Genomic DNA, 24,237 nt, shown 5'->3' with positions numbered 1-24,237 from the left:
CAAAATTTTAATTTGATTGAGTTAATGCAAAATTTTGATTTGATTTGATTGTTCGTGTCCGACATATAGCTAAATTGATTCGATTGAGTTAATGCAATTGCCTTGCATCCACCAACGGGTTGATTTGGTTGGTTGGATGCAAAATTGTTGATTTGATTGTTCGTGTCTGACATATAGCTAGAATGATTTGATTTGACTTGATTGAGTTAATGCAATTACCTTTCTCACCTATCAATGGAGGCGCTTCAAAAGATTTGACTTCACTGAGATAATGCAGGACGTGGGGGAGGGAAGACTTCACCAACGGAGACCCAAAATTTCAGTTTAGAGAGCTTGTTTCTAATGTTGTAACATAAGTTTGTGACGATGAAGAGTTGTAATGCTTCTAGTGTACCACTCTCATCCACACTCTACAGCCATCCTGCCCGCTGTAGACGCTCACAGCGCCTGTGTTTCATCTATTATATATAAAAAGTAATTTACGGTGAATCAGGATTAAGAGAATCTATCTATTATATATAAAAAGTAATTTACGGTGAACCAGGATTAAGAGAATTATATATAAAAAGTAATTTACGGTGAACCAGGATTAAGAGAATTAGGATAAAAATCCCACATTAATTAGAAAATACTAGCCTTTGATCTGGCGAATCTCTTAAAATTATGTGGCCGTTCAATTTGTGTAACATATATCACATGGTGGGCCTAAGAAAATATAGGTGACACATGTACACATAAACATATGTACATGTTTAAGGAAGAAAAAAAATATTTGGTAAACATACCACGATGGGAAAGAAGAAAAAATTGGACTGTCACGTCCAACGTACAGTCCCTGACTTGAAAAAAACATACGTACATATTTGTTTTTTGGAATATTTGGTAAACATACCACGATGGGAAAGAAGAAAAAATTGGACTGTCACGTCCAACGTACAGTCCCTGACTTGAAAAAACATACCTACATATTTGTTTTTCGGAAATATAACTTGCTAACTAAAAAACATACAACTTTAGGAAAGATGAAGATAAATTGGACTGTCACGTCCATAGTACTTGAAAAAACAAGAAATCTGGCTCCCCAAAAAAGTAGGACTCTCGGATAAAGAAACAATTAGCTTGCGAAAACAGGACTGTCACGTGAGACGTGCATCCCTTTACCGGAAAAACAAGAAATTTGGCTATTCAAAATAAGTTACATTAACGTGCCATATGAGGAAAGAAAGGCCAACCACGTTACTTTTTTGACATGGAGCCAGCCACAATTACTTGAAAACAAAGGTCATGCATGCCACATTTTCAAAAAATTAAAAAGAGAAAAAAAAAGTGCAACATGGCCTCCGCGCGACACATTATGCACCAAACACATCGTCATGCCGTCATCCTGACTTGAATCATGTCTCAAGTTTTTGTGTGGCCGCTGAACGATCGCACGGTTCAGAGCCGTTCGCGCTATGAGGCACGCATGCAAATCGTTCGCGCGCAACCTATTACAAAAACACATACATGATCATGTACGAGATGCTTTATATAGTCAAGAATAACTTAGGCAGTTCAATTAAAAAAATTAGAGAGTTAGGTACATAAAATTGGAACATTTTTGGATTGTACATGCAAACATTGAACATTTCCAGTACCTTCAAAGGACTAACCTGGTATTTGTGGCTACCGTTTAAATTTAAAATTTGATTTACTGGTATAATTTAATACTTATCTATTTTTTTCGAGTAATACTGTTTAATTTTCATATTTATTTATTTTTTGAACATTTTTGGTTTCTTGCTAACTTGGTATTACATGATCTTATCATCAAATAGCTCAACGTCCAAACTACTTATGTGTACTAATCTAATATTCGAAAAAAATTAGCTACCATATAAGATATAAAATAGAAACTATGCTACATGTACAAATGAATGACTACACAAAACTAACCAAAAGACAACAACGTTACTTATTACTCCCTCCCTCCCAAAATATTGTGACTCGACTTTGTACTAAAGTTAGTATAAAGTTGAGTCACTTATTTTGGGACGGAGGAATTATAATACAGTGTAAAAATATATACGGATATTAAGAAACTGTTATTTAAAGAAATGTTCCACTCAAGACTGCATATGTTATTCTTAGGAGAGAAAAGGCTACACGGTGACCGGCGTATTAAAAAAACTTCTTTACAAAATTTCACTATTGACCCAAGAGAAAACCATGGATATCAGATTGTTCTTTTTTTACATTAAAGATTCGCTCATTATGGGACATACTAGCACACTGATTATACTTAGGGATAGTCTCGGGATTTATAGCATAAATGCACCATAGTATAAAAGTAATGCCAAAAGATGAACTAGATTTGATTGTTCAATTGGATTTCTAGCGGATGGCAAGACCAATTTCCATGATTTGAATACGCGAAAAAATCATATGACGGGATGTGCATGGAAGAGGAGGATCTCTTGGTGGTAATTACACATGTACATGTAGAAGGGAGGAAAATAATACTGCTATAGAAATATCAATACAATGAAAACACGTTTGTTGTTGAGAATTAGGCGTTAAGGTCTGAACTTCTTTATCCACAATCTTATCTGCAATAATTTTTATTTAAATAATTTTAAAAACATTGAATAATGACTCTCATGAGTTTTTACTACGTAGATTGTTTGATGTGTGAAATTGAAAATCGTGCGATGTTTCCTATACATCACTGAATTTCAAAGTAACAAAAATGGCGTGCAAACTTTTGGAAAAGATTATGGCTCATGGGTTCATATGTCTTTTCTATTGTGCAAATCAAACACCCTTTGCATACAGCAAGATGTGTCGTTGCAATGCCACAAAAATCAATAACATAGATTTAGATTCAGGAATTGTGCCGTCCTAGCATGCATAGTCATGCTATATGACACGAAAAATAAATATGAGCAAGATTGTGAAAAACAAAAACAAAGGAACAACAAGGAGAGAATTAAAAAATATATGTAGATATAGAAAACTCATAGTAGACTCTCTCTAATTCCAGTTCTGCATATATGATTGTATTGTTAGAACCATTGAAAAGAAAATAATACGCTGGACTTATTTATTTATTTGATTTTAGAAGAATATTCATACGCAAAGAAGTTCTCATAATTTTACGCCTTGAAGATAGTATCGAGGTCTAACTCCCCAAGTGTTATAAAAAAATCTACAAAAGGTAACAAAATTGAATATTCACTCCTTTCAAATGTTTATTTTGTTATTCAGTTGAAAGATAACATAAAAATCATATCGCCTATGCTAAACTTAACCAATGTTTGCAAACATATAAATTTATATGTGTGCATCTAACACCAATGGTTGATAATTTAAATGTTTATTTGCTTGCCGATCTGATGTCGTGTGATACTATAGGCTACTCCCAAACAATACATGTGTCCATAAATATAACACATTACCTTTCAAAATGGCATGATAGTAATTCACCCAAAAACTGAAATATTATCACAGGCGTTTCGTGCAAATGCAATATTTATAGGGAAAGTTATTTATTGTGGGTATGGAATGGATGTTCATATGGAATGATGCGAAATCCATGAAATCATAAGTTTAATTTAGAGACATTATCGATTGCCTAAGAAACATGCCGTCTCAATATTTATAGGGAAATTTATTTGTCGTGGTTATGGAATGGACTTTCATATGGAATGATGTGAATATCCATGAAAGCATGAGTTTAATTGACAGATATTATCGATTCCCTAAAGAAGATGCTAGTTACTGTAATAAAGCTGGATGCCTGCCTGTAGAAGAATCGTACTAGACAGGTCTTTTCTTATGTTTTTTTTTTTTAAGAATCACCGGGGGGAGTTTCCCCACCTGAATATATTGCTCAAAGTGGCCAAAAAGCCTGAGTAGTGATCCAGTTTATAAGGAAAACCGGATCGAAAACCTTAACAAATTGATCCCGTTTATAAGGGAAACCGGGCCGAAAAACCGAACAAGGCACGACCTAGCTGGCAGAGACATCACCACGAGAGACATAAGTAGATGTGGGGTCTCTTATGATCTTATCCACAGGGTGCTTATTTTGGGAGGAAAGACTAATTCTAGCCATGGATGGATTCCGCTGATCCACTCTGATCTGTCACAAGGCAACGCAGTAAATTAGCCCTTATCCTTGCATGCATGCATCAAGTCAAGGTTGGTTGGTATCCCCATCTGAATCCCGATATATTAGCCAGGTTCGAGCAAGCTGGCCGTGAGTGTTAAGTAGAGTATAAAGCTGCATGCGGATGGCCAGTCCAATCCGGCCCTAGTCACCCGCGATACAAATCACACTCCTGCCAGGAGACATCACCACGAGAGACATAAGTAGATGTGGGGTCTCTTATGATCTTATCCACAGGGTGCTTATTTTGGGAGGAAAGACTAATTCTAGCCATGGATGGATTCCGCTGATCCACTCTGATCTGTCACAAGGCAACGCAGTAAATTAGCCCTTATCCTTGCATGCATGCATCAAGTCAAGGTTGGTTGGTATCCCCATCTGAATCCCGATATATTAGCCAGGTTCGAGCAAGCTGGCCGTGAGTGTTAAGTAGAGTATAAAGCTGCATGCGGATGGCCAGTCCAATCCGGCCCTAGTCACCCGCGATACAAATCACACTCCTGCCAGGAGACATCACCACGAGAGACATAAGTAGATGTGGGGTCTCTTATGATCTTATCCACAGGGTGCTTATTTTGGGAGGAAAGACTAATTCTAGCCATGGATGGATTCCGCTGATCCACTCTGATCTGTCACAAGGCAACGCAGTAAATTAGCCCTTATCCTTGCATGCATGCATCAAGTCAAGGTTGGTTGGTATCCCCATCTGAATCCCGATATATTAGCCAGGTTCGAGCAAGCTGGCCGTGAGTGTTAAGTAGAGTATAAAGCTGCATGCGGATGGCCAGTCCAATCCGGCCCTAGTCACCCGCGATACAAATCACACTCCTGCCAGGAGGACGCACCTGCCATTTCTAGTAGTTCGTTTCTCTCTCTGACTCGGAGGGGCATCAGCCATGGGAGTGGAGGAGCAGGGGAAGAAGAATGGCGGCGATGGGGGCGGGACGACGAACAAGTACGCTGTCGCCTGCTCCGTCATCGGCTCCATCATCTCCATCCTCATGGGCTACGGTACGTGATCAGAACCAAACACCGTGCATGCATGCCCATCATCCTCTGTTACGTTCTGCGATCGAGTTAACGACGGCCGGCCGGGTGGGTGATGTTGTGGATGCAGACACCGGCGTGATGAGCGGCGCGATGCTGTTCATCAAGGAGGATCTCGGGACCAACGACACGCAGGTGCAGGTCCTCGCCGGCATCCTCAACGTCTGCGCGCTCGCCGGCTCCCTCACCGCCGGCCGCGTCTCCGACTGGGTGGGGCGCCGCCGCACCATCTCGCTCGCAGCCTGCATCTTCCTGGCAGGCTCCGTCCTCATGGGCCTCTCGCCCAACTTCGCCACGCTCCTGGCCGGCCGCTGCGTCGCCGGCGTCGGCGTCGGCTACGCGCTCATGATCGCGCCCGTCTACGCCGCCGAGATCGCGTCCGCGGACATCCGCGGCTCGCTCACCTCGCTCCCCGAGATCTGCATCAGCTTCGGCATCCTCATTGGCTACGTGTCCAACTACTTCCTCGCCAAGCTGCCGCTGGTCTACGGCTGGCGCACCATGCTGGGGCTCGGCGCGCTCCCCAGCGCCGTGCTCGCCATTGGCGTCCTGGCCATGCCGGAGTCGCCCCGGTGGCTCGTCATGCAGGGCCGCCCCGACGAGGCCCTCGCGGTTCTCCGGAAAGTCTGCAACACGGTGGGAGAGGCCGACGTGCGGCTCGCGGACATCAAGAGCGCTGCCGGGTTCGTCGAGGGAGACGCCGCGTCCGCGCCCGCGCCCGGCAGCGGCGGCAAAGGCGTGTTGAAGGAGATGTTCCTGCACCCGACGCCGACCGTCCGTCGCGTCCTCGTGGCCGCCCTGGGCATCCACTTCTTCCAGCACCTGAGCGGGATCGAGGCCGTGGTGCTCTACACCCCGCGGATCTTCAAGGCGGCCGGAATCGCCACCCGCAGCAAGATCCTCGCGGCGACCATCGGCGTGGGCGTGACCAAGACGGTGTTCATCATGACGGCGATCCTGCTCGTCGACCGCGTCGGCCGGCGGCCGCTCTACCTGTCCAGCCTGGCCGGCATCGTCGCCTCGCTAACCTGCCTCGGCCTGGGGCTCACCGTCATCGAGCATTCGCCTCACGGCCACGGCGCGCCCTGGGCGGTCGTGCTGGCCATCACCACGGTGTTCACCTTCGTCGCCTCCTTCTCCATCGGCGTGGGGCCCATCACGTGGGCCTACAGCTCGGAGGTCTGGCCGCTCCGGCTGCGAGCGCAGGGCGCCAGCATCGGCGTGGCCATCAACCGCATAATGAACGCCGGCGTGTCCATGACCTTCGTCACCCTGTACAAGGCGATCACCATCGGCGGCGCCTTCTTCCTCTTCGCCGGGTTGGCGGTGGTAGCTGCCACGTTCTTCTACTTCTGTTGCCCGGAGACGCAGGGCAGGCCCCTGGAGGAGATCGAGGAGGTGTTCAGCCAGGGTTGGGGCGCCCGGCGGAGGCAGCAGCCGTCGTCTTTGCCGGTGGCCGACAGCAAGGCATAGTGTTTCACGGTGACGGTACAAACCATGTACCAGGACGTGTCCAGACTTCGCATGGCCGTAGTGTTTGGTCATAGGATTTTAATAGCTTTTATTACAAAAGTGCTGCACTTTGGAAGGTTTATTAAAGAGAAAGATAACCTATCAGTACTGTATTGTAGTAGCTGTCGTGAGTATTGACAAGAAATTTCCAACACGATCTTTAGAAAAAGAATGAACTTTTTATGGGAAATGTTTATATCTCACTCACTGAGGGAGCTACAGCAAGGCCGAGTGAGCCGTGGCCAGCCCAGCCCATTAGGGAAAATTGAGTTTTGACTTGTCCCACCCAAGTATACTTTAAATCACTAAGCTCCCTAGGTTTAAATTTTAAAAACTGAGCTCCCTAGGTTGGAAACAGGTACTCCCTCCGTTCCAAAATAGATGATCCAACTTTGTACTAACGTAGCGTTGGAGTTCGGAAGCATTTCTTTCAAGCATTGCTACCGTGAGGCAAATCAAGTAGCGGATGAGTTAGCAAATAAATTTTTATTAATAGATCCTCTAGTTCTTGGGAATCTATCATTCTCTTGTAAATGACATGCCTATTTTTTGAAACGAGGCAAAAGATTTGTCATTTTCATTGATTAAGAAGAATGCAGCAATTGATTTTGGTGGGTGAATCCATTGTGGGTCATGCGTTGAGTTTTGTGGGCCACTGTGGGTCCCTTTGGTCAGAGTTTTCAGATTGTTGGAAAGGGAAGGGTCAGCTTTCTCTTGTCAAGCCTTCCTGGGTGGAAACATGGCGAGCATGTTGCGCTGGCCGTCCACAGATGGGAGAGGCGTTGGGGAGGGATTTGGGGTGGTCGTCACCGGGTCTCGTCCCATTTTCACCGAGTCGCAGATCAACGGCAGGGGGAAAGCCACCACACGAGCTTCCCAATCTATCTCGTGTTAAGGCGTTCTCTTCCTCGAGCAGCGTCGTCAACAGTTGGGCGGTGTGATACTGGTGTCGTCTAAGCTACGCTCTCACGCCTTGCTTTGCTCGAGGGGTTGTGCGTGGAGTGTTGCTTCCGCCGGTGAGATGAAGACGCTCTCGGGTGTGGTTGACTTTGGTTCTGGTCTGTTTCTCCTCCTTGGATTTCACCCCTGCTTTATTTGCTTCTCGTGAGTCTAGTTCGCGGAGGGTGTCAGTGTCACGGGCCTTGATCTAGCTAGGGTTTGGCAAAGATCAAGGATGTAGAGGAAGGAGGAAAAGGGGATCGGCAGGAGGAGGACCAAGAACAACTTCGTTTCTCTCTTCTGTTCTGTTTCACAAATATCTAGATACCCGCCCTCACACGCACGGCACAACCACTCTTAACCCCTCCGCGGCATGCAGCCATCGCTCTCTATTACACACGGGACGGGACCCACTGGTCAGCCGCACTCACACCTACTTAGTTCCCGTGGCTGGTCATCTCGCACGCCTTGCTCACTGATGGGTGGGGGCATCTTGCCAGGCGTGACATTCTTCCCTTCTTGTGTGCCGACTTGTCCCCAAGGCAGTGTTGCTGGAAACCGTAGCTGCCACGTTCTTCTACTTCTGTTGCCCGGAGATGCAGGGCAGGCCTTGGAGGAGATCGAGGAGGTGTTCAACCAGGGTTTGGGCGTCCGGTGGAGGCAACAGTCGTCGTCGTTGCCGATGTCCGACAGCAAGGCATAGTGTTTCACGGTGACCGTACAAACCATATACCGGCTGGGACGTGTTTGTGCCAGGCCCAGACTCTCATGGTCATAGTGTGTTTCCTCATACTAGGATTTTTATAGCCTTTAGTGATGCACTTTGGAAGGTTTAAACAGGAAGATCACCTGTAGTAGCTATCTTGAGTATTAACAAGACTTTTACGAAACTTCTGATTTTTTTTCTTTTCGAAATGGCCATCTTTTAAGTTTCGCAGGATTCAAAACGCAGGAACATGAAAATGCAGGAATAGAGTGGCATGTCCTGTAGCACCCTACATGATTTGAGCAAAAGTTTTTATAGCGCAGGAAAAACAAAGAAATCTTATAAAGAGGTTTGAGTGGATGAAATTTTCTTTCAAAATGTAGTACAATCCTATGAAAAAAAATCCTAAGGATTCCAATCCTACGAATCAAACGACCATCATAGGAAAAAAATTCCTAACAGTACAAATCCTCCAAAAATCCTATGAAATTGTTTTCAATCAAAGGAGTCCTAGCTCTGAAGACCATTTGCTCTTGCTATATCTCACTCTGGAAGTCTCCAAAGTTCTGAATGCACATAAAGTATATCAAAGAATGTGCATTAACTCTTAGGGTTCAACTTCCGTATGTTTGGTTGCACCTTGTAGCGTATACTGCATCAGGCACTTTTCTTTGGAACATATGAGAAATTTAGGGTGACTCAAAACTTATAAAGGCATCCCTATCTCTCAATCTTCTTCTGTGCCAAGGTTGTTCCAAAAACTCCATTGCAAGTACAATTACTAGAGCAAAAGCAAAAATACCTTAAGCAATGGGCGACTTTGTTTCTTAATAAGCATAGATACATTGTAAATTGGATGGCCGCTCCCTCACATCGCTCTCTCGAGGGCATCTCGATGGTGCCCCAAAACCCTAGCCAGTAGCCACCATTAGTACCTTCCTCCTAAGAAGGACACTGAGCAAGTCTGTGCAGCTGTTAGTGACGACGGCAACTAGCCCCCTCCTGGCGTGCCCCTCCCTCGGCCCCGAAAGCCGGGGTGGCAGCCTCCGATGGTTGACGCACAAGTCCAAGGACATTACCTTCTCAATGGAAGATGAACTCCATGAACTGTGAAATCCATGCCCCAAAGTGGAGGAGATCCATCCACACATAATCAAGAATAAGCTTACAACATCGGTGAACTACAGGTTCAATGAGGGTGAAACTTTGTGATTTGCTCAGATGAACATCTCTCTTGATGTCACAGTTGGTGCTTATGAAACCAAAAAGACCTTTTGGAAGAGGACCGAGGAATATTATGCACACAATGTCCCCACTACCACCAACTACACACAAGGTTCTCTCGCCAACCGGTAGAGTGTAATCAAAGACTGTTGCAATCATTGGTCCACTACTAGGGAAAAGCCTAGTAGTAGAGCGGGTTTAATGCCTACTAGTAGCGAGGCGCCCCGCGCTACTAGTAAGGCGCTACAGCTATTGCTTAGCAGTAGTGCCAGAAACACACGCTACTGCTAAGATGTATATCCGTAGCATGTATAATTTCATGCGCTACTGCTAAGCTAACTATTAGTAGCATGCTTCCAATCCAGCGCTACTAGTATTCTATTTTTCAATTTATTTTTATTTTTAGTGTATTTATACGTCGTTATACAAATTTTGATACAATACCAATTAAGAGGTTATTATATCATTATGTCCATGATGAATGAATATATCATTGTGAGGAAGAAACATGGATTAGATTCATTTGGATGAATCAAAAGTTGAATTAGGACGACGATCCTACTAATTCAACTTTGGGTCACTTTTGATCCATCCACGTGAATCTAATCCGCGTTCCTTCCACCAATGATATAATAACTAATCATGATCATAATAACAAATCATCATGATAATCATGATCAACATCATCATATTAATATAAAAACACTTGCATCATATCATCACCAACAACACTAGCTAATAATCATCATAGTCATTATCACCAACACTATTTAATCATCATAGTCATAGTGTAGCTATCTAGTCAGCACCAACACTAGCTAATAATAATCATCATAGTCATTACCACCAACACTAGCTATTTAATCATCATAGTCATAGTGTAGCACATCATCATCTTCAAACTCATTCTAGCTAGCTAATCACTCCTGCTGCTCTCGCTCTCTCTAAGGTAAAATAACATAAAACATGTGTAGCACTCCTACTTCATCATATTGGAGAATGCAGATGAACCTATCTTCTAATTGTGGGTTGCGCTTCTGATTGTTGCCCCCTAGTACTTCTCTGTTGTGATCCTTCACAATTTTGCTCCAGTCTTTGACTATTAAGACTTGCTCGCTTTTAGAAATAATGAATGCATTCATGTGCAATGTAGGATGTCTTGGCTGTAAGCTAATCATTCTCATGCGACCTTTAGGCTCGATCCAACGAGGCACAACGTTCATCGGGAGTCCCTATTGAAGAACATCGTAGTAACATACTTAGCAATGAAGTTTAGCTTAAAAAATAATGTATGCAAAGATGCACTGAGGACAAATAGTAAAAATCTTACCATCTTTTCTAAATAGATGTGACCGTAATTCAATACGCACACTAGTGGTCGCACGTATCGAGTACTAATATTTCGAAGTCCAGGAAAATAACCTATCTTGACAGTATCAAGATCCTCAAGCCATGAAACATAATGACTTATCTCCTCGCTGTTTAGTTCAGCCCCGGGACAGTAGTAGGTGCTATCTACCAAGAGCCGGACATGTTTGCTTGAATGGAAATAAGCTTTCAATAGAAATTAGTTGTCAACTATTTTTAAATAAATAATATAAATTACTTAATGTTGAGAAACTCACATATAGATAGAACTGGAGGCGTCTGCACATCGACCCAGACGTCAATATTACCTTCAATTTCATCTTCCGGACGAATATCAAAGGTGATAAGCATATTAGGCTCAAATGCGTACGCCTTGCATAGTGCTCTCCAATTTGAGCATTCATAATAGGAGTAGTTCTCTGCATTGTATAATTTTACGGCAAAAGCATAACCATGCTCGGTCCTCAAGTGAACTCTCTTTACCTCCATACGGTCCATAGCACTGAAACCAATCTTATCCAAGACATGATGTCTTGCATGGCAGGGGATACGCTAGTAGAATTGTAAAAAATTAAAATTATAAGTTGAAGCAAAAGAAGCAGAAGTCATGCTTAATTACGAAAAAAACTTGTCGTTGTGACTTACTGTATCCACTTCAAAGGTCTCATCCAGCATGATGCTGAAGCGCCTACCACCAACTAGGTGAGGCCTGTCGCACAGGCCGCACTCGTCTTCGCAGTATTCGCACATAGCGAATTCCCTTTCGTCGTCAGACATTTCCTATGTTCATAGTTGAAACATCAAAAATCGATCGAAGGCAACTACCAGGAAACTCAACACATAGATCACTATTACTCAATATGCAACGGGTTGACTTTAGGTCTGTCGAGTCTTCCTTCCTAAACTCTCATCTCACGTATATGGTGGGCACCCCCTCTCTGATATTGCGACCATCGGTGATGGTAGCTCCTCCTCTCACTCCAAAGTGCATTACACCAAAATGTCTAGCACCTTGGAATGAAAGGGAAGCTACCCTCATGATACGTCTCCAACGTATCTATAATTTTTTATTGTTCCATGCTATTATATTATCATTCTTGGATGTTTTACAATCATTTTATAGTCATTATATATCATTTTTGGTACTAACCTATTGACATAGTGCCCAGTGCTAGTTGCTATTTTCTGCATGTTTTTTACATCGCAGAAATCAATATCAAACGGAGTCCAAACGCAGCGAAACTTTTTGTGGATTTTTTTGGACCAGAAGACATCCAGTGAGCCAAAGAAGTACTGAAGCGGGAGCCCGAGGTGAGCACAAGACACCAGGGCGCGCTTGGCCCAGGCGCGCCCTGGTGGGTTGTGCCCACCTTGGTGGCCTCCCGCACCGCCTCTTTGCTCTATAAATACCCCAATATTCCAGAAACCCTAGGGGAGTCGATGAAAAAATCAATTCCAGCCACCGCAAGTTCCAGAAACACTAGATCAAATCTAGACACCATCACAGAGGGTTCATCATGCCCATTGGTGCCTCTCCGATGATGTGTGAGTAGTTCTTTGTAGACCTACGGGTCCGTAGTTAGTAGCTAGATGGCTTCCTCTCTCTCTTTTGATTCTCAATACAATGGTCTCTTGGAGGTGTGTTTGTTGGGATCCGATGAACTTTGAGTTTATGATCAGATCTATCTTTTTATCCATGAAAGTTATTTGAGTATTCTTTGATCTCTTATATGCATGATTGCTTATAGCCTCGTATTTCTTCTCTGATATTTGGTTTTTGTTTGGCCAACTTGATCTATTTATCTTGCAATGGGAAGAGGTGCTTTGTGATGGGTTCGATCTTACGGTGCTTGATCCCAGTGACAAAAGGGGAACCGACACGTATGTATCATTGCCATTAAGAATAACAAAATGGGGTCTATTTCGACATAAATCTTGTCTACATCATGTCATAGTTCTTATTGCATTACTCCCTTTTTCCATGAACTTAATACACTAGATGCATGATGGATAACGGTCGATGTGTGGAGTAATAGTAGTAGATGCAGGCAGGAGTCGGTCTACTAATCTTGAACGTGATGCCTATATAATGATCATTGCCTGGATATCATCATGATTATTTGAAGTTTTATCAATTGCCCAACATTAATTTGTTCACCCACGGTTTGCTATTTTTCTCGAGAGAAGCCACTCGTGAAATCTATGGCCCCCGGGTCTCTTCTTTATTATATTTGCCTTTGCGACCTATTTTTATTTGCTTTTATTTTTAGATCTATTAAATCAAAAATACAAAAATACCTTTCTGCACTTTATTTTATTTGGCGATCCTTCTATCAATTTATTACAACTTTCTCACGTTCATTTGCCAATTTCTGGCGTCGTTGCCCGAAAGGGATTGACAACTCCTTTAATACGTCGGGTTGCGAGTATTTGTTATTTGTGTGTAGGTACCGTTCACGTAGTGTTGCGTGGTTCTCCTACTGGTTCGATAACCTTGGTCTCATCACTGAGGGAAATACCTACCGTTGATGTGCTACATCATCCCTTCCTCTTTGGGGAAATACCGACGTAGTTCTAGCAGACATCAAAAGGAATTTCTGGCGCCGTTGCCGGAGAGACATCATCAACATCTACCAGGTTCCTAATCACAAATCTCATCTCCTTGCAATTTACATTATTTTTCATTTGCCTCTCGTTTTCCTCTCCCCCACTTCACAAAAATTTGCCGTTTATTCGCTGTCTCTTTTTCGTTCGCCATTTTCTTGCCAGATTTGTTTTTAAGTGCAATCTTGTTGCGTAGTCACAATGACTCAAGAGAACACCAAGTTGTGTGATTTCTTCAATACCAACAACAATGATTTTATTAGCACTTCGATTGCTCCTCCCACCACTAGTGCGGAGTCTTGTGATATTAATACTGCTTTGCTGAATCTTGTTATGAAAGATCAATTTTCCGGTACTACTAATGAGGATGCCGCGTCCCATCTTAACACATTCGTGGAATTATGCGATATGCCAAAGAAAAAGATGTGGACAATGATGTGGTGAAGTTGAAATTATTTTCGTTTTCTTTGCGAGATCGTGCAAAAATTTGTTTTTCTTCTTTGCCTCGCAATAGTATTGATTCTTGGGATAAGTGCAAGGATGCTTTCATTACTAAGTATTTTCCGCCCGCAAAAATTCTTTCCCTTAGAACCCAGATCATGAATTTCAAGCAACTTGAACATGAGCATGTTGCACAATCTTGGGGAAGGATGAAATTGATGCTAAGGAATTGCCCAACTCATGGGTTAAATCTTTGGATGGGCATACAAAATTTTTATGCGGGGTTGAATTTTGTTTCTCGTAATCTTTTAGATTCCGCTGCGGGTGGTACTTTTATGGAAATTACTTTGGGTGAAGCCACCAAATTGCTTGATAATATCATGGCAAATTATTCACAATGGCATACCGAAAGAGCTCCTACTAGTAAAAAATTAATTCGGTTGAAGAAATTTCTTCTTTGAGTGAAAAAGTTGATGCTCTTATGAAATTGGTTGCTCATAAAAGTGCTCCTATTGATTTGAATGATGTGTCTTTGTCTACTTTGATTGAGCAAAATAGTGATGCCATAGATGTGAATTTTATCTCTCAAAATAATTTCAATAACAATGCTTATAGGGGTAATTTTAATCCTAGGCCTTTTCCTAGTAATTCCTCTAATAATTATGGTAATTCCCATGGTAATCCTTCTTATAATAATAATAGGAACACCTATAATCTTGAGAATAATATTAAAGAACTTATCAATACTCAAAAGTTTTCAATGCCACAATAGAAGAAAAGATGAATAAGATTGATGATTTATCTAGAAGTATTGATAGAATTTCTCATGATGTAGAAAATCTCAAGATGAAATATTTTGTGCCTAAGGTTGAGGAATCAATTAAAGCTTTATATGTTTCTATGGATGAAAGTAAGAAAAGAACCACTATGCTTAGAGCTAGAAGAGAATTTTTGGAAAAGACGTTTTCTAGTGATTGCTTTCATAAAAGTGATGAAGATCTTAAGAAGATTGGTGTTTCTTCTATTGATTCCTTATTTAGTAAAATTAAAATTGATGAAAAAGGGATTGTAGAAGAGTCAACTTTACCTAGAAGGCGTCCCGATAATTCGGAGGGTGAAAATCTTGCTGAGAAAATTGATAAAAGTGGGTTTGAAGAGGTCAAGACTTTAACTAGTGATGTGCCCACTCTTTTGGATTACAAAGACTTTAATTATGATAGTTGCTCTTGGATTGATTGTATTTATTCTTTGCAATCCATGATAAATTCACCCCATGCTTATGAACAAAATAAAGCTTTCACTAAACATATTGTTGATGCTTTGATGAAAGCTTTGGAAAAAAGTTGGAATTAGAAGTTTCAATTCCTAGAAAACTACATGATGAGTGGGAACCTACTATCAAAGTCAAGATTAAAAATTATGAGTGTTTTGATTTATGTGACTTGGGTGCTAGTGTTTCTACAATTACGAAATCTTTATGTGATGTGCTTGGTCTTACCGATATTGAAGAATGTTCTTTAAATTTGCACTTAGCGGATTCTACTATTAAAAAGCCTATGGGAAGAATTAATGATGTTCTTATTCTTGCAAATAGGACTTTTGTGTCCATAGATTTTATTGTTCTTGATATTGATTGCAATCCGTCTTGTCCAATTATTCTTGGTAGACCGTTTTTACGTACTATTGGTGACGTGATTGATATGAAAGAAGGCAATATTAAATTTCAATTTCCACTAAGGAAGGGTATGGAACACTTCCCTAGAACAAGAATTAGGCCACCATATGAATCAATCATGAGGCATCTTATGGATCTAGAAACAAAGATGACAATACTTAGATCCTTGCTTTATGCCTAGCTAGGGGCGTGAAACGATAGCGCTTGTTGGGAGGCAACCCAACTTGTATCTCCTTGCTTTTTAATTTTCTTGCTGTTTTCAATAAAATACCCAATTATGCCTCTGGTTAGAAGTGTTTTTGTGGTTTAAATTAGTGTTTGTGCCAAGCAAAGCCTTTAGGATCTTGTTGGGTGATAGTTGATTTGATCTTGTTAAAAACAGAAACTTCTGCGCTCAGAAAAATAATTTTCAAAAATCACAGAAACGTGATTTTGCTCTGAATGTTTTACACAAGATTTATATACAAATTTCCCATGTTTTCCTAAATTTTCAGAATTTTTGGAGTTACAGAAGTATTCGAAGTTCTCAGATTGCTACAGACTGTTCTGTTTTTGACAGATTCTGTTTTCTTTGCATTGTATGCTTGTTTTGATGATTCTATGGTTTTCTTTGAAGAGGTTTTGCCATAGAAAAGTTGGAATACATTCAATATAATGCAAAAGTAAAATATGAATGGGTTTGCAGCAGTACTTATAGTAGTGATTTGCTTTCTTATACTAACGGATCTCACAAAGGTTTTGTTGAGTTTTGTGTGATTGAAGTTTTCAAGTTTTGGGTGATGTTACGATGGAAGAAGGAATAAGGAGTAAGAAGAGGCTAAGCTTGGGGATGCCCATGGCATCCCAACGTATTATACAAAGAGAAGCAAGCAACTAAGCTTGGGGATGCCCGAGTGGCATCCCCTCTTTCTTCTAACAACCATCGGTATTTTACTCGGAACTATATTTTTATTCGTCACATACTACGAGTTTTGCTTGGAACGTCTTGTATGATATGAGTCTTTGCTTGTTTTGCTTTTTGTTTTAAGTCATGAATCCTTTCTAGACACACCTATTTCAGAGAGCTAAAATTATGATATCACTTGTTAGAATTGCTCTCTATGCTTCACTTAAATCTTTATGAGTTATGGAATTGCTCTAGTGCTTCACTTATATCTTTTTGAGCACGGTGTGGTTTGTCATTTTTGAAGAAATGCTCTCATGCTTAACTTAGATTTATTTGGGAGTTAGTATTTTTTTAAAGAAATTCTCTCTTGCTTCACATAAATTAATTTGAGAGAAAGAAAAATTATGCTCATGATCTTCACTTATATTTGTTTGAGCTTATCAAAAGCAACACATAAAAATTGGTCCCAAAGTGATAGATATCCAAGGACGATATAATAAAAACTTTCATGAAGATCATTAGACAAAATAAACTTGATTCTTTGTAATAGTTTTGAGATATGGTGATGTGATATGTGAGTCATGTTGATGAGTAATTGTGCTTTAGTAAAAATATTGGTGTTAAGGTTTGTGATTCCCTATGCAAGCACAAAAGTCAATAGTTATGCAATGAAATTACATCCTACTTGTGGTGCATTATTCGGTGTTAATTATGTTCAATGCTCGCTTATGAGATTTTTCGTTTCTTGGTTGGTCGCTTCTCAATCTTTTTGCCTTCATTTGCACTAAGTATGACCACTACTTCCGCATCCAAAATCCTTTAAACCAGTTTGCCTTATGAGTCCACTATACCTACCTATATGCGGTATTTCCTTGCCGTTTAAGCAAATTTGCATGTGCCATCTCTAATTTTAGAAATAAACTTCTCTTTTGTGTGCTCGTACCGCTCATGAAACGGTAGGGGGTGGTTAATATATTTCCATGCTACGATATGTTATTCTCATGATGAGTGTTTATTCACTTGTCCTTGCATGAGAGTAAGGCAAAGGTATTAGGGGTGCCCAGTCCCGAAATGAAAAATGAATTTACTTTATGTTGTCAAATAATAAATTCCTTGGAAAGTGTTGGTATGGAAGGCACCCATGGATACGGTTAGCCATGGAAAGTGAAAGTATGGTGGAAAAAGGAATAAACTTTATTTTCTGTTTGGGAACCGCCTATGATATATCTAGCATGGAAAGTATTGGGAACTACTCGATCGTTCTCGTTGAAAAGCATGCCTCCAGAAATGTTTTTATCTCTTTCTTTTTCGCTTTGAGCTCTGGCACCTCTACAAATCACTACTTCACCTCTACAAATCACTACTTCCCTCTACGAAGGGCCTTTCTTTTACTTTATGCAATTTTGATTTTTAATTTGGGTCTCCATCTTCTCTTATAAAGCACCAACTAAGGGGCACTATGATTGTACTTGAGCATTGGGTGTAGCTAATATGCGAGTGTGTTTCATGAAAGGATCAATGATTGAGCATAATGGGCTAGGGATAACTTATTTTAGCGTTGATATTTTGAAAGACATGATTGCTTGCTGATATGCTTGAGTATTTAAGTCCTCATGTCAAAACTAGACTATTGCTTCGAACCATATAAAAGTCCAAATGTCCATGCTACAAAGAAAAGAATATGTGATGAACATGTTAGGCAACATTCCACGTCAAAAGTTCTGTTTTTATCATTTACCTACTCGAGGACGAGCAGGAACTAAGCTTGGGGATGCTGATACGTCTCCAATGTATCTATAATTTTTTATTGTTCCGTGTTGTTATATTATCATTCTTGGATGTTTTACAATCATTTTATAGTCATTTTATATCATTTTTTGGTACTAACCTATTGACATAGTGCCCAGTGCTAGTTGCTATTTTCTGCATGTTTTTTTAAAGAGATAATTAGATTTATGCCCCTAGTTGTGTCCCACTCGTCTGTTTTACCCCTAATTTCCAGAAGTCACCGGTTCTGTCCAAGTCACTTTGCTCCTCTTATGCTTTTTCCCTTTGACTGTTTGACTGCCAGTTTGAAAACTTCATAACTAATTCATACTAAATCAGAAAAATGCAAATAAGATACCAAAATGTTCAAAAAAAACATCACCTATATGCTAGTGTCATTTGCATTCATGAAAAAAGTGTTGGAAAGTGCATATCCGAGTTTTAGCTCTTTTGATACCACCATGAATAGCAAAATCTAAAAAAACCTAAAAAAAATATGGTGGCAAAGAACGACAAATGTTCTAAGTGCTTACCAAGTTTCATAAGGGAACGACATTCGTGGAAGTCGTGGCAAACAAATAATCTATTTTGGAGTGCTGATTGTTTTTTCTGTTGGGGCACCCGTGAATGTCATTCCCTGACGAAACTTGGCGAGCACTTAAAACATTTCTCATTCTTTGCCACCAATTTTTTAAAATGTTTTTGAATTTTTTTAGATTTTACAATTCATGGTGGTAGCATAAGAGCTAAAACTCGGATGGGCACTTTCAAACACTTTTTTCATGAATGCAAATGACACTGACATATAGGTGATGTTTTTCCGAACATTTTGGTATCTTATTTGCATTTTTCTGATTTAGTATGAATTAGTTATGAAGTTTTCAAACTGACGGTCAAACCGTCAAAGGGCAAAAGCATAACAGGAGCGAAGTGACTTCAACAGAAGCGGTGACTTTTGTAAATTAAGGGTAAAATAGCCGAGTGGGACACAACTAGGGGCATAAATCTAATTATCCCTTTTTTAAAGGGATAATTAGATTTATGCCCCTAGTTGTGTCCCACTCGTCTGTTTTACCCCTAATTCCCAAAAGTACTGGTTCTATCCAAGTCACTTTGCTCCTATTATGCTTTTGCCCTTTGACCATTTGACCATCAGTTTGAAAACTTCATAACTAATTCATACTAAATCAGAAAAATGCAAATAAGATACCAAAATTTTAGAAAAACATCACCTATATGTTAGTGTCATTTGCATTCATGAAAAAAGTGTTGGAAAGTGCCCATCTGAGTTTTAGCTCTTATGCTACCACCATGAATAGTAAAATCTAAAAAAGTTCAAAAATTTAAAAAAAAATTGGTGGCAAAGAATGACAAATGTTTTAAGTGCCTGCCAAGTTTCATCAGGGAATAACATTCATGGGTGCCGCGGCAAAAAAACAATCAGCACTCCAAAATAGATTATTTTTTTGCCACGACTTCCACGAATGTCGTTTCCTAATGAAACTTGGCAAACACTTAGAACATTTGTTGTTCTTCGCCACCATATTTTTTTGAATTTTTTTAGAGTTCACTATTCATGGTGGTATCAAAAGAGCTAAAACTCGGATGTGCACTTTCCAACACTTTTTTCATGAATGCAAATGACACTGACATATAGGTGATGTTTTTCTGAACATTTTGGTATCTTATTTGCATTTTTCTGATTCAGTATGAATAAGTTATGAAGTTTTTAAACTGATGGTCAAACAGTCCAAGGGCAAAAGCATAAGAGGAGCAAAGTGACTTGGACAGAACCGGTGACTTTTGGGAATTAGGGGTAAAACAGACGAGTGGGACACAACTAGGGGCATAAATCTAATTATCCCTTTTTTAAATCGCAGGAAATCGATATCAAACAGAGTCCAAATGCAGCGAAACTTTTTGTGGACTCTTTTTGGACCAGAAGACATCCAGTGGGCCAAAGAAGTACCGAAGAGGGAGCCCGAGGTGAGCACAAGACACCAGGGCGCGCCTGGAGGCCCAGGTGCGCCCTGGTGGGCTGTGCCACCTCGGTGGCCTCCCGCACCGCCTCTTTGCTCTATAAATACCCCAATATTCCAGAAACCCTAGGGGAGTCGACGAAAAAATCAATTCCAGCCGCCGCAAGTTCCAGAAACACCAGATCCAATCTAGACACCATCACGGAGTGGTTCATCATGCCCATTGGTACCTCTCCGATGATGCGTGAGTAGTTCTTTGTAGACCTACGGGTCCGTAGTTAGTAGCTAAATGGCTTCCTCTCTCTCTCTTTTGATTCTCAATACAATGGTCTCTTGGAGATCCATCTGATGTAACTCTTTTTTGCGGTGTGTTTGTCGGGATCCAATGAACTTTGAGTTTATGATCAGATCTATCTTTTTATCTATGAAAGTTATTTGAGTCTTCTTTGATCTCTTATATGCATGATTGCTTATAGCCTCGTATTTCTTCTCCGATATTTGGGTTTTGTTTGGCCAACTTGATATATTTATCTTGCAATGGGAGGAGGTGCTTTGTGATGGGTTCGATCTTACGGTGCTTGATCCCAGTGACAAAAGGGGAACCGACACGTCTTATCCATGAAAGTTATTTGAGTCTTCTTTGATCTCTTATATGCATGATTGCTTATAGCCTCATATTTCTTCTCCGATTTTGGGTTTTATTTGGCCAACTTGATCTATTTATCTTGCAATGGGAAGAGGTGCTTTGTGATGGGTTCGATCTTACGGTGCTTGATCCCAGTGAAAAAAGGGGAACCGACACGTATGTATCGTTGCCATTAAGGATAACAAGATGGGGTCTATTTCTACATAAATAGATCTTGTCTACATCATGTCATAGTTCTTATTGCATTACTCCGTTTTTCCATGAACTTAATACACTAGATGCATGCTGGATAGCGGTCGATGTGTGGAGTAATAGTAGTAGATGCAGGTAGGAGTCGGTCTTGTGTCCTAGCTGCAAGTATGTAGGAGCGTGCTCGGTGGCACTTTACTCGTGCCGGTGACCTGCGATGCTGCAAGGACGGAGGTTCAACGGATACTTACTGGAGCCATAGGCAGTCAGTGTTGGAGTTAAACCCGACGTGGTTTCTCTCGTACGTGATGTACGCACGTATCCGTGTAGGATACAGAACCTTCACTGAGTAGGTTACGTATAGGCCTAGTTCTCTAGTATATATATGTACCTATCCCCTTGTAAACACCACCGTGAGCTGATAGATCAAATCAATACAAACCAAAGGCACGACACGAGCCTTTTGTGCGATACAACTCGGCGTGTCTCTCCTGTGCTAGTCTCACGTGCGTTGTCAAAGCTAAGGATCGATTGCTAGCTTGGCTAGCTTTACACTGCGGCTGATCGATCACGAGTTAGCTTTGTTTTTGTTCATCGCGCTCGTCTCCGTTGTCGGTCGTCGCGTGTCGCCGGAAAGTACTCGGCGACGTCGTCTGGGCCAACAGTTGGTATCTAGAGCAAGGTTGGTCTTCTAGTAACGGAGGATCATGGCGGACGACGATAAGAACAAGCAACTGGCAGAGTACTTCGGTGCGGCTAAAGTATTTGCTGCTCCGGCGAGTTCGTCGTACCCACGATTTGATCGCGAGAACTTCGGGGTCTGGAAGGCCCTCATGGAGTGTGGTCTCCGCGCCAACGAGCTATGGGACGTGGTCGACCCAGGAGGCAACGCGTTCAAGGAGGGAGCCGAGCACCGGAAGGATTGGCAGGCGGCGTCGGCGATTTATTCGGTGATGCCGATGGATGTCCTCCAGCACCTGATCGCCAAAGCAACGGCGAAGGAGGTGTGGGATACGCTGAAACTCATGTTCGAGGGACACACCCGCGTCAAGCAAGCCAATCTCCAAACTCTCCTAAGGAACTACGAGACTTTGGTCATGGGCGACGATGAGTCCGTGGATGCGTTCGCTTCACGGGTAGCTACTCTCGTCAATCGGATTCGCGCGCTTGGAGAAAACATAACGGAGACCTCGGTTGTCCGGCGGTTCTTGCGCGCGGCCCCTCCCCGGTACCAGCAGTCGAGCAGTGCGTCGATCTCGCGACTCTCTCGATCGACGATCTTGTCGGACGGTACAAGGCTCATGATGAGCGGATGCGGTACAGTCTTGGGGACGAGAGGAACGACGAGCTTGTGATGCTCACAAAGGCGCAGTGGATCGCCCTTGAAAAGCAAGGCGGATCCACAAGCAGCAGCAAGAAGAAGGGCAAGCAGCGCTCGACGAGAAAGAACTTCGCTGACTCAGATGACGACTCAGACGATGGGGCTGCACCGCCACCGAGGAGAAAGTTTGACATCAGGAAAATGAGGTGTTATAACTGTGGCCTCCTCGGTCACTTCAAGGCTGACTGCGAGGAAGCACCGACGCAGAAGGCGCTCATGGCCCAGCAAGGAGATGATGGTGACATGATGTTGATGAGCGAACTTGTAGACGAGGAGGACCCAGTTCTTCAAGTGTCGGCTAAGGAAATTGTCGCGCTCCGTGAAGAAAAGGTTCACTCTCAAGATCATGGTTCGGAAACTCGTGTCGATGCTGCAGACGCGGGGGGTGATTCCGAAGCTTACATCGATGTTAGAGGCATAAGTGCTAACTTCGCTGGAGTGGATGCAGCGATTGCCGCGTGTGCTCGGCCGTGGAGAAGCAGCCTTGTTACAGATCTGAGAAACACGAATGTCACTTCGGTGTACGTGGCACCTGAAGAGCACGAATTAAAGTATGCTGATGTTGAGGTGAACAAGTACGCAGCGATTATGTCAATGGAAGATAGTGCATCCGGTCGTGCGGCTAGCTCGTGTGTATTGGATGCTAGTGCAAGTAGTATCCCACGAAGAAATATGGGAGCATCTTGCGTTGGGCCAATAACGAGCAGGCCAGAGAGAGGCAATAGTAGTGATGGCTGTTGCAGCCCACGTACGGGCAATAGTAGTACGTGGACGCGAGCAGGTGGCCGAGACGAGATGTGATGGTGTGGCCGGTGCAGCGTGGATGGCTAGCATTCCATCCAGCAGGCCAGCTACAATAAGCGTTCCACAAGGAAGCCCAATATCACGTGGAGGCCTAGTGCTTGGGCTAGAACGTGAGCATATTCCAGAAGCTCTGGACGGAGGTACTACTACCCATAAAGTTTTTTCTAGCATGCGAGAAGATATGCAAGGTATACTCACGGAAGGCAAGCTAGAAATTAGCAGCAACTGTGCAGGGCTTACGAGGAGCAGTTCCGAAGAGCCCAAATCACCAGCAACAGGAACTTTGGCAAGTCCAGACGACAGTGTGTCTTCTTCGGTAGCACGAGAACGATGCGTGTTGGACATATCCTCAGAGAAAGCGCTTCGAATAAATTCGGTGAAGATGAAGAGTAAAGGGCAACGAAGTTTGCACATCGAGGAACCGGAAATTTTTTGAAGACGCAAATACGGAGGAGTGTTGGCGTCGTGCTATGGAAGAAGAGTTGGGCTCGATCCATAACAATAATTCATGGGAGCTTGTGGATCTTCCCAACAATGAAAAACTAATAGATCTCAAGTGGAAATTTAAGATCAAGAAAGATGTTGAAGGGTGCATGAAGCACAAAACGAGGCTAGTGGCTAAAGAGTATGTGCAAGAGGAAAGTATGGACTTCGAAGAAGTGTTCGTTCCCATTGCAAAGATGGAGTCGGTGAGATTACTCATCGCTCTCGTGGCTCAGGAATCATGGAAAATACATCACATGGATGTAAAATCCGTGTTTTTGAATGACGAGTTAGAAAGAGATGTGTATGTGAATCAGCCACCAGGATTCATCAAAGAGGGAAAAGAGCACAAGGTACTGAAGTTACATAAAATCTTGTATGGGCTATGGCAAGGACCTCGGGAGTGGAACATCAAACTTGATCGGACATTGATTTC

At 42.2% G+C, this 24,237-nt stretch overlaps 1 protein-coding gene across 1 annotated transcript; it reads left to right on the top strand.

Annotated features, from left to right (window-relative positions):
• Nucleotides 1-4,767: 4,767 nt before the first annotated feature.
• Nucleotides 4,768-6,899, top strand: LOC109772530 (probable polyol transporter 6). The gene is made up of 2 exons (XM_020331206.4): nt 4,768-5,161; nt 5,268-6,899. The coding sequence occupies exons 1-2, from the start codon at nt 5,047-5,049 to the stop codon at nt 6,668-6,670; spliced, it is 1,518 nt and encodes a 505-aa protein (XP_020186795.1). The 5' UTR covers nt 4,768-5,046; the 3' UTR covers nt 6,671-6,899.
• The last annotated feature ends 17,338 nt before the right edge of the window (nt 6,900-24,237 follow it).

The sequence above is a fragment of the Aegilops tauschii genome, chromosome 5 (assembly GCF_002575655.3).
Source record: "Aegilops tauschii subsp. strangulata cultivar AL8/78 chromosome 5, Aet v6.0, whole genome shotgun sequence".
Taxonomy (NCBI): Eukaryota; Viridiplantae; Streptophyta; class Magnoliopsida; order Poales; family Poaceae; genus Aegilops; species Aegilops tauschii.
Note: the sequence above shows the minus strand (reverse complement) of the source record. Positions and strands in the feature narration are given on the sequence as shown.

Excerpts from the sequence above, each read along its gene's own strand:
- LOC109772530 (XM_020331206.4), top strand. The coding sequence starts at position 5,047 with ATGGGAGTGGAGGAGCAGGGGAAGAAGAATGGCGGCGATGGGGGCGGG. Across the intron at positions 5,162-5,267 it reads CTCCATCCTCATGGGCTACG|ACACCGGCGTGATGAGCGGC; the intron begins GTACGTGATCAG and ends TTGTGGATGCAG.